This window comes from Bos indicus, chromosome 18, assembly GCF_029378745.1.
Source record: "Bos indicus isolate NIAB-ARS_2022 breed Sahiwal x Tharparkar chromosome 18, NIAB-ARS_B.indTharparkar_mat_pri_1.0, whole genome shotgun sequence".
Classification (NCBI taxonomy): Eukaryota; Metazoa; Chordata; class Mammalia; order Artiodactyla; family Bovidae; genus Bos; species Bos indicus.
The window spans coordinates 34,822,551-34,838,838 of NC_091777.1; the positions used below are offsets into that span (position 1 = coordinate 34,822,551).

General features: G+C 52.1%; 1 protein-coding gene across 15 annotated transcripts in view; it reads right to left on the reverse strand.

The window, feature by feature from the left end:
- Window positions 1-15,596, reverse strand: part of TK2 (thymidine kinase 2) — a 61,070-nt gene extending 45,474 nt beyond the window's left edge. For 9 of the 15 annotated variants that reach the window (XR_011561498.1, XR_011561499.1, XM_070770695.1 and 6 more), the window contains exons 1-5: window positions 14,361-14,983; window positions 9,106-9,180; window positions 6,987-7,040; window positions 6,331-6,420; window positions 4,138-4,211 (exon numbers count right to left, since the gene is read on the reverse strand). Coding sequence is in view for 13 of the 15 variants with exons in the window: in XM_070770695.1 (XP_070626796.1) it covers window positions 4,138-4,211; window positions 6,331-6,420; window positions 6,987-7,040; window positions 9,106-9,180; window positions 14,361-14,636 (569 nt within the window). In the remaining 2 variants the exon portion in view is untranslated. The other 6 variants (XM_019979525.2, XM_070770700.1, XM_070770699.1 and 3 more) reach the window with 6 other exon arrangements.
- Between the last annotated feature and the right edge of the window lie 692 nt (window positions 15,597-16,288).

Sequence of the window (16,288 nt, forward strand, 5' to 3'; positions counted from 1 at the left end):
CTCCCTGAGGGCAAGATCCGGAAACTCTTCCAAGATTGCCAGGAGCCATTTGCTGAGGGCTCCAGGACTTCGTGGCTTGCCTGGTGGCTCAGAGGTTAAAGCGTCTGCCTGCAACGCGGGAGACCTGGGTTTGATCCCTCGTTGGGAAGATCCCCTGGAGAAGGAAATGGCAACCCACTCCAGTACTCTTGCCTGGAGAATCCCATGGAGGGAAGAGCCTGGTAGGCTACAGTCCACGGGGTCGCAAAGAGTCGGACATGACTGAGCTACTTCACTTCACTTCACTTCCAGGACCACTGGCTGCTGGCTGAGCTGAGTGAGGAAATGGGAGCTGGCTCCCATGATTCTGGGGGATTTCAGGCAGCAGGCATTGTTTTACCTGTATCTAGTTTTCCTCCTGGGACTCTGCCCAGCTCCTCCTGTGTCTGCCTCAGGAATGGGGTGCCCTGAACCACTCCCAAGGCACTGCTTTTATTTCCGCAGAACACACAGAAGGGGGAAACCTCTCTGCAGACCCACCTACTGGTGAGCTGAAGGGGTTTTACCATGCCTTCCCCTGATCCCAAGGAGTAAAATTTGAGGTCCTGGGTCCACAGGAATCCTGCTGACTGGTCTGTTTGGCACAGTTTGTTGCCACCTTCCCCCTGAGGTCCAGAGAGCCCCTGGTTTGCACAGCACAGGTTAAATCAAAAATCACAGACTCAAATGCCAGCCTCCTGTACACATTACTTTCTTCACAAGACCTTGTGCGGTCAATGTCCGCCCCAATTTATAGATGAGGATAACTGAGGCCCAGAGAAGACTGGCCTAACTCTGTCTGAGAAAGCCTGGCTCACCATGGCCCCCAAACCCATACGTCCCCAGTTGCATCACTCGCCCCCATCTCCCATGTCCCAGGGCATATCCAGAGTCTCTCTGGCCCCGGCCTGAGGAAAGCCACAGCTCTCAGGCCTGTGACTCAGGCAGTGAGTGCCCACTCGGGACTGAGTAAGGAGGAGCCCAAGCCCAGGACCCACTGGGGTGGTGGGACGACCTGCCTGCTGTTCCCAACGCCGGGCCGTAATGGATGTCCCTGGCCCCAGCCCCAGGTGAGCCAGTGTGTCATCTCCCCAGCTGGGCCCCACTCAGGCCCCCTCCTTCTACTCTTAGAAAACGCCAACCAGGCAATCCTGTAAAACCTGTGTGCTCAATGATTCCGCCCACGGGGCCGGGCCATACAACGGCCTGCGTGGCCGCCTTAACTTCCGAGTCTTCCTCTCCACCTTCAGCTGTTCATTCCAGCACAGTTGCCCACACCTCAGTTCTTTAGGTCCTTTAAGTTTTTAAGGAGACTGTGGAACCAGAATCTTCCTCGTTGCCAATTAACCCCTGGTGGCATAATTGCACGTTCTGCCCACCCCAAAGCCGCTGGGATGGGGATGCGGGCCCAAGAGGTGGGTCTCTCCGCAGAGAAGCTCCTCAATTGTCCCAGGCTCAAAAGTTAAGAAAGGCCCTCCAGACATTTTGCTTTAGGGGTTAGAATTCCAGTATGTGGGCTTCTCTGGGCACTCAGGCCTGCAACTGTAATCAGCAAGGCCAGGCCTGTCCTACTTCCTTCCATCCCAGTCCCTCCAGACTCCAAGCCAAGGCTGCCAGGGCTTTGAAGAAAGGGATCAACCCCAAGGCTGAAGGGGCAGCAGTAAGGGTCGTCCCCACACAAGCTCCCAGGTAGGAGCCAACATCCCACACAAGCCATCTTGTGGTTCCCAGCACCCAGTCGAACTCCCCCGGCGGGGGGGAACCGCAACATCCTATTCTGGGTACGAGCAAAGGATCCAGTCAAACCCAGCCCTAGATGACACTTGATTTAGGCTCACGGTGATAGCAGTCTGTATTTGCGAGGAGCCGAAACCTCTCCAAACGTCTGCTCTCACAGTACCAATTCACTGGGAAGGCCCGCTGCACGGAGAGTAACTGGGTTTCCACCCTTCCTCCCTATCATCACTTCTTTAGCTCTGGCCAGAACACTGTTGACCAAGCCTGCAGAAAGAAAACCCTGAGCGCGGATGACATCCAGAGACCCTGAGCACAAAGGGACTACAACAAAACCCCCAGCAACCAAAATCTGAAGCCACAAACATGAAATGAAGAAACCGCAGGTGGTGCAGGCAAATGAGGAAACCCTGCCCCATGAAGAACTTTGATCTTGGCAGGCCGCCTCCCCCCACGCCAAAGACAGCCGCTCACAGGACTGGGCTCTTGCTTTCACCACCCCAAAGGTCCAGGTGAGGCCCCGAGGAAGCCACAGGGGCAAAACTCCCAGGGACCACCAAACGCTCCCCTGCCCCCAGCGACATCTGTGTGGGGGAGTCTGCTCTCGTGAGGGCAGGAGACGAGTAAAACCGCAACAAGGGGCCACTGGAGGGGCTCCCTCGTCCTCCTCGCTCCTCTCCTCTGCCCATCCTCCCTGTGGCAGAGGCACTAATGAGCAGGCGCAGAACAGAGCAGAGAGCTGTGTAAATCTAGCAGTGGACACCCCTGCTCCACGGACAGCCAGGCAGCCAAGGCACACACGCGGCTCCAGCATCAGAAACGCCGCCTGCCGGAAGGGTAGAGCCCACAAGAAAGTTCGGAGGACTAAGGACAAAGCCAGTCAGGACTTGGCCTGGCTGCCCACCCTGACCCCACAGCACTGAGGAGGCCGGAGGGGATGGATCCTTGGCAGCTCGGGACCCAGGGAGAAGCCTTTATGGACCCCTCAGAGGAAGGGGTGAGAAACGGCTGGGGGACAAGTCTGGCTGGAGAGCAAAGACCTGCCTCAGGCCCCGACACCCAGCAGGAGTTAACAAGTGTCACCCAGGTGCCAGCTCTGTGCTGGGTCCCAGCTAGGCCAGCAGACCAGACATGCTCCTTGTCTTCAAGGAGCTTACGCTCCAGTTGGTGGGGCATGTGACAGACAAGAAGTACATGTATTTAAGCTAAGCTGCATGAAACTGCCATTTTCAGAGGTCACAATTGGTCAAGTTTTAACAATTTCATATGGTTCAACCTAATCAGAAGTTGTCTTAAATACTATGAAGGAAACCAATAGAAAGAAGTGATTTTCCCTGGTGGTCCAGTGGCTAAGACTCCATGCTCCCAATGCAGGGGGCCTGGGTTCAATCCCTGGTCAGGGAACTAGATCCCATATGCTGCAACCAAAGATTCTACATGCCATCAATTAATCAATTTAAAAAAAGAAAAGAGTAACAGACTCAACCCATCTAGACAAGGGGGTTGGGGCGGCTGGGGAGAGGTGATACGTAGGACCATAGTTGTAGATGGGAGAACCAGGGAACTGGGGTGTACAGAGTGGAAGCAAGATACTGGGACCAGCTCTGAGAGGGATGAAGTTCAAGGCAGCAGGAGGCAGTGACGTGGGGGAGATGGCAAGGAGAAGGGAGCAGGCACACAGCTACCAGGAAGGGAAGGGCGGGGAAGAAGCTCAAACTTCAGACCCCAGCCTGCAGCCCATTTCCCCCAAGACCCCCAAACATCAGCAAACAACTGAGCACAGGAGCGGAGGGCCCCACACCTCTGAGGCTGCAGCACTGAGGGTGCCCAGCCATGTCTGTGTGGTGGAGTCTGCTCCCACGAGGACAGAAGACATCCTCGAGTGAAATCGCAACAAGCACCATGCACGCTGTGCTGGACTGACGGCTCTACTCGCTGCACGTCTTGTCCCACTCTGCCACGTAACCCACAAGGGCCCTGCCCCCTCTCAGACTGGGGTCAGCTGGTGTGACCTGCTTTGGCCAATGGAGGTCAGCCAACATGAAGCCGAGACCTGAGAAAAAACTAGCACTTCTGCCCTCTGGCCACCGCCACGGGAAGTGAACGCCCAGGCCAGCTCACCAGTCCCAGGAGAGGATCAGCAAGCAGACGAGAGATGAGTCACCCCAGTCACCCTCCCCGGGCCACCCCAGACCTGCCAAACCCTGGATGCGTCATCAAGCCCAGCCAAGGTCAGCAGAGCTGCCAGGCTGCCCACCCTGGACAGTCGAGCCATCAATATGGTTGGTTGCTATACCATGTATCTGTCAACTAGTAAATGAGTTCCAATTTTATTTCTAAAAATTTAATGGTTGAATAAATTATCGATTGTGCAAACTACGATACCTTCTGTACAAGTTTTCTACAAAAACGTATCTTGCACTGTAAATTGACCGCTCCATCAACCGTACAGGCAACGTCTAAAAGAAAACAAATGTTATTTACTAAACTCGGGCAGGAAGGTCAGGAAGCCTGGAACAATAACTGTTGCTCCCCTGCCTCTGGTCTATGCTGAATACAGAACTGAGATGCCACCGGGGAGGGGTCGGGGGGGGGGGGGGGGTGGGACAAAGAACCACATGTCCAGCCTCCTTGGCCCTGGACCCTCCCTACGCCCTGAGGCTCGGTGGTCAGTGCAGCAAGGCAGGGCGGAGAGCCTGTCGGTTGCAGCCTCTTTCCCGGGAGGGGTGCGGCTCCACTGGACTATGGGTTTGGGGAGTGCTAGAAAAACTGCTAAGTGACGCCCGGGAAAGTGGCGGCAAGTGCGAAGTGCTGTAACTATTAATGACCCAGCAGGTGCGTCCACTGAAGCAGAGGCAGAGCTTTGAGGGGACAGGGTGTGGCTTTCTGCAACCCCAGCAGCAGGCCCACCAACACCTGCCTTCACTCAGGGCTGCTGGGGATCATGCAGTCCTTCCTAACTGTAAAGACCACGCCCCACAGCGGGGGGAGGACAACACTGACGGCGCCACTCTCCGCCAGCAGGCTCACACCCTCCAGAGGCCTTCCCTTCTTCCACGGTGCCCCATTGGGAAGGGCGAGGTGCCCTGACTCCAGACACTTGAATGGGTAAACACTGCTCTCGCTCAGCCTGCCCATGGCACCCACTGGGACCTGGACCCACAAATCAGAGGCCGATTCAAAGCCACAACCTGAGTCAAAGCCATGTCCTCTCTCTCCTATCTGTCCATCCATCTTCCTTTCTATTCTTCCATCCTCTCCTTACTTCCAACTCTCTCCTACCCATCTTTTGTAGCTCCCCATTTATCCCTCTTTTATCCTCTTTCCTAGTCTGTCCATCTCTCTCTCTCTCTGCCTCCTTCCTGATACATTTCATTAAACAAAGGAACACACATATGGCCCATTATATGTAGATATACTGGACACAATTTCTGTTTGCAACTGAGTGCCCATTCAGGAAAAAGTAAGGTGAGTGCCAGCCTCAGATCCTCTGACATGTAACTTTTAGACAGATCTTTGGGCTTCCCTTGTAGCTCAGCTGGTAAAGAATCCGCCTGTAATGCGGGAGACCTGGGTTCGATCCCTGGGTTGGGAAGATCCCCTGGAGAAGGGAAAGGCTACCCACTCCAGTATCTTGGCCTGGAGAATTCCATGGACTGTGTATAGTTCATGGGGTCGCAAAAAGACGGACATGACTAAGCGACTTTCACTCACTCACTTGGGGAGATAGAAATTCAAACAGTTCTGCTTGTATCTTTTTTCATTTTAAAAAACACACAGATTTGTAGAAGGATGAGAGCTATGGCTGCAAGTGCCCAGCCCTGCATCAAACCAAGTGGCTATGTCAAGAGACACTGGCCGGTGGATGTCCCGTCTCCTGTAAGGAGAGCCTCCAAAGCCAGTCTCTCATGCTGGGCTGCCATTCTGAACCCCAGGTGCCAATCTGGATCTCCTCAGAGCCCCTGTTCATACCCTCCGGCTGATGAAAGGGGCCAAAGCAGCCATCTTTGTGCCCAGGCGATCTTCCCCAATACCTGATTGGCCCAGGGCTGGACACCTGACCCAAGCTGAGCCAATCAGGTTCTTTCTCTCAAGAATCTGAACCAAGAACGTGAACAGGCCTCCTAAAGGTTAGGTCCACGGTTCTCATGCAAACAAACACGGCATGCATTAAAATCACCTGGAGGGCAGGATAAAACCCAGATTGCTGGACCTCATCTCCAGAATTTCTGATTCAGCGGGTCCAGGATGGGGTCAGAAAATGTCGTTTCTAACAAGTCTCCAGGTGCTGCTGCAGCTCCTAGTCTGGGGACCACACTTTTGAGAACTGAGTTAAAGGGCATTGAGCCCAGGAGCCAGCAGGTCATGAAGACTTGGGCTCACGTGGCATCGTAGCAAGTCCTTGGCTAGCTGAGGGTGGGGCTGGGGGGCCTGGAGCCTGGTCCTCAGAGAGCGGCGGGACTAGAGACCTGGACTCCAGAGACAGAGAAGGCTGAGCAGCTCCTTGTAAGGTTTCCCTTCCTGGCAACCGAATGCCCCTCATCTGATGAAAATTGAAACCAAGCATCTGAGACGTACCTGCGGACGAGTGTGCTGGTCGAGCATGGTGAGCTGCACGTACGTCTGCAGCGTGAAGCCCCATCGACAGGCATCCTGGTACATCAGACCCTGCGGGGTGGTGGGGGTTGGGGGGAGAATGCAGTGCTGTATCTGCAGGACTCCCTGACTGTGGACCCAGACCCCACCCATCCCTTTCTAGCAGCCAGAGCTGAGCCTTCTGGCCGGGAAGGAGGTGGAAGGAGCACAGGCACATTATAGCCCCTGCTTGCTGGGTCCATCCTTGGCAAAATGCATGGGGTAGCTTCAGAGGGAGCCTGGGGCATAGCCAAGTGCAAACCCCAACTGGAGGTTTACCAGGGAACCTGCAAGGAGACCTGGGTTTCTTCTAGGAGAGGGGTCGGGGTAGAATGAGCAGCTGGAGACTACTCCCCAACCCCTACCCCACGGAGCTGGGCGAAGCACTTGCGAGAGTTTGGGAGCACTGACAGGAGGGCTCTAGGCTCCCTACGCGCCCAGCCAGGCCTCAAAGAACCTGGACCTCAGAACACCAACCTGCCACCGTTTTCCCTCTGTCCCCTCGCCCGGTGCAGGGCGGGGACACACCTCATGCACTAGCACCGCCGTTCCCGTACACTTGAGAAGCTGGTGGTTCACACAGGAAACCGCACACTCACCAGCGGATTATGGCCTCGGACATTTCTCCACTTGGGCACAGGCTCTGTTAACACCTGCCAGGAGAAAAGACGTCAGAGAGCTGCTGCTCCTCAGTTCTGAGCTCCATGAAGGCAGATGAGTGTTAGGGGTGGGATGGGGACAGAGTCAAGACCTGGGCACCCAGGCTGGGCTAAAATAGTGGAGCAACCCTCCCTGCAAGGTCAGAGCTCCATCTAGACATGGCTCCTGGTGTGACTTCCAGAAAGGATCTAAGACCCACCCTGTCCACCCTGTATACAAGTATACACACGTATCCCCTCCTCTACTGCCATGGGGGCTCCTTGGGGGCAAGGGGAGTTCTCCCAATCACCCCTCCTGTTTTCCATCCTGTCCCTTACTGCCCACCACAGAGGGCAGGCAGGGAGGTGAGAGAAGCCAGGAGGGAGGCTGCTTCATGCAGCTTGAGCCCAGCTTCTGGTTCGGGGGCTCTGCCGTGACCCTGGCAGTGAGCTCTGCCTCCATTTCCTCCCTCTGATCTCTGCACTGGACACACCGATGGGCAAAGGATCATGTTTCTTTTAGTAGCTTCCCTAAACTGTGCAGGTGAGTTCTGGAAAGGATTTAAACGGTGTTCTTGGAGCCAAGACTTTAGAATATATGGGGATATTTGGGGATCTTCAAGTGCATGTGAGCAGGTGCCACAGGTCACAAGAGAGCAAAGGAAAGCAACGCATGGGACCCTTGAGGAGGAGCCCCCGCCTTCCCGCTTTGTGCCTTCGCTCATGCTGCTGTTCTGCCCAGTATGCCGCCTCAACTTATTTCACCCCAACTTTCATTACGTGGAAAGCTCATGCATACCCTTCAAAAGCCAGCTTATATCTCTTCCTCTGTGAATCATTCCCAGCCCCCTCCCAACCTTCCTCTCCTTCTTCTGGGTCTTCATTCCATTCCTATCCTGTGAGGAGCAAATGCTGTACCACTCAGGCTCACCAGAGGCTGAGACAGAGGCAGCCTTGACTTGCGCCCCATCTGTGGGACAGTCATTCAACACACACTGAGCATCTCCCGTGTCAAGTACCACACTAGGTACCAAGGATACAGCAAGAGCAAAACACCCCAGCCCTGCCTTCACGCAACTTTAAACCGGCTAGGGAAGCAAACATTAATCAGATCATCACAGAAAGTTAGCACGTATTTTCAAACCCTGAGAAGTAGTATAACATAAGGATACAGAGGGGCCAGAAGAACCTACACCAGGGAGGGTAACCTAGCTGGGGAGGTCAGAGAGCAGAGCTGAGATCTGAAGGGTGGTTTTCTGAAAGCCAAAACATTTTTGTATTCTGTGGAGCCAAACGAGGGCACAGGCCCTGGAGCAGACAGCCTGGGCTGGGACACAGCACCACAGGCACTAGCCGGGCGACTCTGGCCGAGCCATGTGACCTCACTGAGCCTGTTTCCTCCTTTGCAAATGAAGCGATAGTAGGACCTGCATCACAGGGACCACTCTTGGAAGGATGAAATCAATTAGATGATAATGAAGCCTCAACACAGTGCCTGGCATAGAGTACCACCCTCATTAGCTGTTAACCCTCACTGCTGATGGTGGTGGTGTTCATTGGCTCCAAGGTCTTCAGTGAGAACAAAAGTGCTTCTAAAGCCAGGGTGCAGGGGGCAGGAATTTCCCTGGTCCAGTGGTTAAGACTCTGCACTTCCACTACAGAGGCAGGGGTTCGATCCCTGGTCAGGGAATTAAGTTGCCACATGCCACTCGGCTGGGCTGAAAAAAAAATAGAGTGCCAGTGAGAGTTACATTGCTCAGGACAGGTGTGTCAGGAGCCCCCCAGAGCCCCACCTCCCTGGGTCTGAGGATTCATGAGGAGGACTCATAGGATCCAGCACATAGTCATACTCACAGCTAACTACAGTGGGAGGTTACAAAGTATAATCAGCCAAGGAAAAAGGTGTATGGAGCAAAGTCTGAGGAAACCAGGCCCAAGCTTCCAAGGGGCCCCTCCCTCCTCTCACACGGGATATTCTCAATTCCCCCAGCAGCATTTCTGCTGGGTAGGGCTGGTTTGCACCCCTTATGAATCCACCAAGCTTTTGCAGGTCGCTTCAAACCTAGTATGGAAGCCGTACCTCGATGTCTGTTGAGTTGGAGAAGAACTCCAGGCATGTTGTCTTCCCACTGGCAATATTGCCCTCCACACAGACCTAGCAAAAGACAAATGCATGTTAGGACCAGAAAGTGAGTGCCTGGGGGAGTATCAGGACGAGTTTCTAGGGAAGCGCTCAGGTGAACAGCATAACTTGTTCAGTCCAAGACCCCAGTGTGTACACAAAACCTCCACAGGAAACCCCAAGGTCCAGTTATTAGCAATTAACAACTCAATTCTTCCCACTACTGGCAGGCTCCAGACCCACCAGGCCACCACCCTCCAGGACAGATGCTCCCTTACGTCAACCCACAGACCCCACAACTTGTCCTCGGCCACCCTAGCTCTGCCCTTCCCTAGCTCAATCCCTCAGACTCTTAGATTTTAGGCCAAATGGGATATTACTCAGCCATTAAAAAAAGAATGAAACTGGGTCATTTGTAGTGCTATGGATGGACCTAGAGTCTAACATACACATTAAGTAAGTCAGAAAGAGAAAAACAAATGTCATATATTAATGCATATGTATGGAATCTAGAAAGATGACGCAGATGGGTCTGTTTGCAGGGCGGGAACAGAAATGCAGACATACAGAACAAACGTGTGGACACAGGATGGGGCAGGTATGGGTGAGATGAACTGAGAGAGTGGTACTGACATATAACCTACAGTCTGTAAAACAGATAGCTAGTAGGAAGCTGCTGCATAGCACAGGGAGCTCAGCCTGATGCTCCGTGACGACCTAGAGGGGTGGGATTGGGGGTCTTGCATCTGCTCCCTGAAGCCTTTCCATGGGCCAGGCACTGTGGACTCAGGAGCCAGTCCCAGCTCCCACTGAGCTCATAGGTGTGAGGATGGGGAGGAAAGTAAAAGGGAATTACAAGAAAAGATGCTCACAGTGCCATGGGAGCACAAGGCCAGCCAGCACTGCTCTGGAGAATGTGCCAAAGTTTACCTCCCGCTTCCTCTGCTGTTAGGCCTTCATTCCAACTTCCCATGATTGTAACTGACGCTGTGATGTGCCATCTATCCTTATTTTTTATTGGGGGGGCGGGGGGATGTTGCACAGCTTGTGGGATGTTACCTCCCTGACCAGGGATTAAACCTGTGCCTCCTGCATGGGTTGGAAGCACAGAGTTTTAACCACTGGACCACCAGGGGATTCCCTATCCTTATTTTTAAATAATAACATTTCATCTTTTCTGAAAACAGATTTTAAGCATTCTCACAATAAGAAATACAGGGAACTGACAAAAAAAAAAAAAAAAAATCACTCCTAATTCCAGAGATAACCATTATTTAAATGTTTAATCAGAATCAAACTTTTCAGAGGCAAACAAGTTTGAGCCCCAAAGCCCCCACCGGAAGAATCAAAATGTATATTATCCTATTAAAGACCCTGAGAAATCTGCCATAAGAAAGGAACTTGCTCAGATGTCCAACCAAGTGGGATCCATGCACTTGAGGGAGCAATATCACCATTCAGCAATAAACAGAAATGAAGTGCTGACAAACGCAATAACGTGGATGCACCTCAAAACATACGAAAAATGAAAGCAGCTAGTCACAAGACCAAATGCTGTACGATTCCATTTCATAGAAAATGTCCTGAAAAAGCAAATCCTCAGAGACAGGAAGCAGAGTAGTGGTTGCCTGGCTCTAGGGGAGTGACTGTAAATGGGCAACAGGTTTCTTTTCTGAGTGATGGAAATGTTCTAAAATTAGATTGTGATGTTGCACAACTCCATCAATTTACTAAGAAATCATTAAGCTGTAAATTTAAAACAAGTCAATTTGGGGGTATGTACATAACTTAATAAAGCCATTCTTTAAAAAAAAAAAAAAAAAAGGAACACAGTTTAATTTTAATCTAACAGTCAAAAAATTAAGACTTTTCACTCTCACCCCTCAAATTCTCTCTCCCTCTCCCTCATACATACCCACTGTTACGACTTCCCAACTTTCCTTTAACCAGACTAACAATTTCTTTCCTTCTTTACCCCCAGACAGTTCACATATTATTTCATTTGGATCATACTTTATATATTTTTATCCTCTTCTTTTTTATCTCTTACAAAGTAAGTACTTTCCTAGGTCGTTAAGTATTTTCAAAAATGTGATTCTGGATGGCTGAATAATATTTCATCACATAAGATATACCATGAATTATTGAAATCCCTACTGTTGAATGTTACATTCTCTCCAGTTGCTTTTATTATAAAATTGTGTTGTGATATTTTTGATACGATAAACTGTGCTGTAGTGATCCTTCTTGTACATAAATCCTTGTCACTGGCTCCAATTATTTCCCTTCAATAGACTTTTAGGAGTATAATCAATGCATCCAAGGATACGTGAGTTTTTATGACTGTTGATGATGATGCCAAATTACCCTCTAAAATGCTGTCCCAATTCACACCCTTTTTTTCTAAATGAAAAAGATGGATGGAAGAGCATGTGCCTTTTACCATACTGTGCCAATACTGGGCATATCCCCTCCTCAATCTTCATTCATTATGAATAATAATGTCTGTCACCAGGCAGTGTTAGCCCCTGTGGGTTCTGTACTTTGCCAACACTGTCACAGTGATCCCTGAAACAGTCACAGCTAAGAATTATTTGCATAGATGGGGAAACTCAGGCTCTGAGAGGTTAAGGACTTGTCTACCTCTACTAAAGAGCATAACTGGGGTTTGAACCACATTGTCTGATCCACGCTTTCCTTACTCCATTTCCAAAAGCATTTTTTTTCTGTTAGGGAGGTGGAGCACTTTCTTCTGTTTATTAGCTATTAACAAATTCCCTCAGGAAAACTCCGTTCATATTTTGTTCACTTGAAAACGTTAGTCACTTCTTTTTAACTCAATTTTGGAATTTATTTTGCAATTCTGGGCAGTGACTCACTCCCCAGCTGTAGCTCAGCCCAGATGTTCCCTGTCTAGTTCAATCCCATTGGAGAAGGCAATGGCACCCCACTCCAGTACTCTTGCCTGGAAAATAACATGGGTGGAGGAGCCTGGTAGGCTGTAGTCCATGGGGTCGCTAAGAGTCGGACACAACTGAGCGACTTGACTTTCACTTTTCACTTTCATGCGTTGGAGAAGGAAATGGCAACCCACTCCAGTGTTCTTGCCTGGAGAATCCCAGGGACAGAGGAGCCTAGTGGGCTGCTGTCTATGGGATCGCACAGAGTCGGACATGACTGAAATGACTTAGCAGCAGCAGCAGCAGCAGCAGTTCAATCCCATGGGATGTCCCATGGGCACCTGAATTCATCACTCCCCCAATACCCATTTACAGCTTCTGTTTCCATTCCTGTCTTCAGGAAAGGCTACACCATCTACCCAGACATTCAGGGCCTTCTTACCTCACCCATCAACTCATAACACCTCTCCAACCCTTCTTGTGGGAGCAGCCTTCCTGCTGGCCTTTCTGCCTCCAGTCCGGCCCAGCCAGGCCCCCTATTCCCTATCTATGGTCCACCACCTCTTCCTGAGAGGTAAACCAGATCACATCCAGTAAAGTCTTTCAGTGGCTGCGGGTGCTGGGATCTGCCTCCAGGCCCTGTGCCGGACCAAAGGCTCTCCCCAGCCACCTCTCTGGGACGACCACAAGCCTCAGGCTCTCATCCCTCTGTGACTCGTCCCTGCAGTTCTCGCTGCTCCAACACTCCAGCCTTGTCTTGTCCTCTTTCTCCCAGGAGGCCTCGAAACTCCCCAAGGCTACCCTCAGTCATCCTCGAGAAGCTCTGCCCCTACTCCCTTCGGCTCTAGATCCACCATTGTCCTGTTCACACTGTCTCCCCCATCAGACCAAAGGCTCACCAACAACACAGGCTGCTGGAGTCCCAGGTCCACACGGGAACTCAGAGGATTTGTATAATTAAGAGCCTCTCTGGACCAGACTGCAAGCTCCACACCACTTCCTATGGACCACTTACTGTGTGTCTGGGGGATATCAGACCACACCCAGAAAGCACCAAGGATAGGCCTGGCTCACAAAAATGCTAGCTCAATAATTAATAGCATCAATACCCACCTGGCTCGACTTACCAACCCCTCCCCCAGCTGTGGTGCCTGTCGCCATACCCTACCGCATGTTTAGTTTCAACAAACTTCCATAAATCTCAAGCATTTTCATCACCAGCCCTCTCCATGTGACTGCTCTCCGTCCCAGGCCCTCTCCATCACCTCAAATACCCCCAGGGGGCCTGCCCACACCTTCCACCCTCTACAGACCCCAGCCAAGGTACTCCTGCCCACACCCACCAAGTAACTCCCTCTCCATCCATTATCTACCAATCTGCAGCTCCCTGAGCCTCTGGGCCAATGGTGACCAAAATACTGCTCCACCACAACCAGCTAAAGGTTTAAACACCATGGGCATGTCCAGTTTGACCCTCCTTTGACCTTCAACCTCATACCAGGCACAATCCCACCCCAGAGCTGGCATCTCGAAGTCACTGCACTGGCGGAACCCATGTCTGTGGACCCCCATGAATTCTTCGTCTCCTCCCACTCACCTACCCTTCTCAGCATCAGTGGTCTGGGGGCAGCAGTCAGAAGACCTGCCTTCACGGTCAGGTTGTCAGCTGCTAGCAGTCAAACTAACCTTCCACTTTACAAATCCTTTTGTAATCATTCATCTATTCAAGTTAATAGTCCAAATTCACCCAGAGGCTATGAATACAGGTATTCTCCTACCTGTGCGGATTCTTAGCAAAGACACACCAGAAACTGTTAACAGAGGTGGTCTCTGGGGAGGGAGCCTGGGGCCCAGGAGTGGACAGCTCTTTATCCCTGGAGATGCCCTTGTATTTGCTGTTTGGTTTTTTTTAATGTGCACATATTCCTTCACGCTTCTCCTCAAAATATGTATTTTGTGTGTGTGTGTGTGTACTACTACTACTACTACTAAGTCACTTAAGTCGTGTCCGACTCTGTGTGACCCCCTAGACGGCAGCCCACCAGGCTCCCCCGTCCCTGGGATTCTCCAGGCAAGAACACTGGAGTGGGTTGCCATTTCCTTCTCCAATGCAGGAAAGTGAAAACTCAAAGTGAAGTCGCTCAGTCGTGTCGGACCCTCAGCGACTCCATGGACTGCAGCCTTCCAGGCTCCTCCGTCTGTGGGATTTTCCAGGCAAGAGTACTGGAGTGGGGTGCCATTGACTTCTCCCGTGTGTGTACTACACATATATGATCCTACACTGGAGAGAGCGCACGTTAGAGAGAGACTTACCACTGATTTTTTCTCTTTTTCATTTTCTCTATCTTTATCTAGAAAAGAAAGGAAACCAATTTTTAAACGCGATTTTAAATAGCTCACTCTTCGGTCATTGTTATGCTTGCTCCCTGGCCTAGAAATGTTTTCCAGTAACACCTGGGACACTCCCTCAGTGGAGGGAGGCAGACTGGTGTCTATGCCTTGAAACCGAAACTGCCGCCCGGATGCTGTTGGCATGTCTAGGCCACCAATGTGCTCAGCTTTGTTCACCGAGTATATTGTGCTTTCCATTTTCTACACATTTTATATTTATGACCCTCACTGATGGGTGTCCAGCCAGTTAAAACGCAGAGTGGCCTCCACTCGAAGCTCCCGGGTAGGAGAGGTCGGTGGGTATGGACTTCGGCACAGGACTCAAGTTTCTCCTGCAGGCCCCGGGGCTGACATCGCGGCCCACCCAGCCCACGGCGGGTTCTGAGGTGCCACTGAACTCCAGAACTTGGCTACAACGGGGGCTCTCATTTCTGAAGGGCAGGGTCTCCAGTCCCAATGGAAAAGGGAGGGCATTGAACCTAACCGACTCCCCCATCCCCCGCTTGCTGGCACCTCCCCCAAGGCCAAAAGAATGGACCCAGGAATGGCACCGGAAACCTTCGGGGAGGAGGTTCTTTCCACTCTTTAGAGGGTTCCGCAGCTCCGAACAGGAGACGGGCCCAAAGCCCCACCCGCTACTGCCGGCCAGGGTCCGGGGCACCTACCACCGACCGCCCCGCCCCTTCCCCAGGCCGCCCAAGGAACTCCCGGGGCCCGGAAGGAGGGGTTTCGGGTTCACGCAGGTTCCGCGAGCCAAGGGCGGGGAGTGGGGCTGATAGCCGCATCCGGGATGCCTGCAAGGGAAACTGAGCGACGCGTTACCCCGAGGCCACGCCCAACGCTGCGCCCCTTGCGACCCTGGGCAGGAAGCGGGGCTCCCGGGCCCATCGCGGCGCAGCACCCGGAAAGCCCAGCTCCGCAGCGGCCGCAGCAGCAGAGCCCGGCTGCCGGATGCCACAGGCCCAGCCATTCTTCCTGCGCGGGCCTGCGCGAGCGCAGCCGGGAGACAGGGCCCGCTCCGCGCGCAGCCCGAAGCCCTAGCCTGCCCCGCCGCGCCCCGCCCCGTCGACTCTTAAAGAGACCTCATCTCATTTCACCCTCCTGGCAGCCTGGAAATCTCCCCGCCAAACAGAGGCTGGCAGAATGAACCCATGATTTGGCAAGATTCGGGGCTTGGGTGGCCAATAACACCAGCGACTGGTTTGTTAATTAACTATTGAAAGTAGAAGTCGCTCAGTCGTGTCCGACTCTTTGCCACCCCATGGACTACACATGAAATTCTCCAGGCCAGAATAATGAGTGGGTAGCTTTTCCCTTCTTAGGGGATCTTACCAACCCAGGAATCGAACCCAGGTCTCCCGTATTGCAGGCGGATTCTTAACAGCTGAGCCACAAGGGAATCCCTAATTAACTGTTGGAGGTTGCTTAACTGAGCATCTGTTGTATCCAGGAACCAGTGACAACTCACACGCTGTTATTTATTCTTCCCAACAAGCTGGGTGCTGTCACTCCCATTCTCCCAGCCGAGCTGATCCTTGGAAACAGGTAACTTTTAAAAAGTAAACCGAAGCATTCATTAAGGGGTGGAGCTGAAATTCAAGCCCATCTATCTTGCTTCACAGCCAGCGCTGTTTTCTCTGAACTTTGACATTTCCAGGATCCGGACTGTAATATGCTAGATCCTTCTGGAAGCTATTAAAAAACTAGACAACAGGACCCAAAGGACTCGCTTATGCTAAGCCCCACTCACCAACCAAGACTTAATTATAGTTTTGGCTCTCCAGTCAATCAGGCATCATCTGATCAGCACTAGTTAAGTCTGCGGTCCCCATCCTTTTTTGGCACCTGGG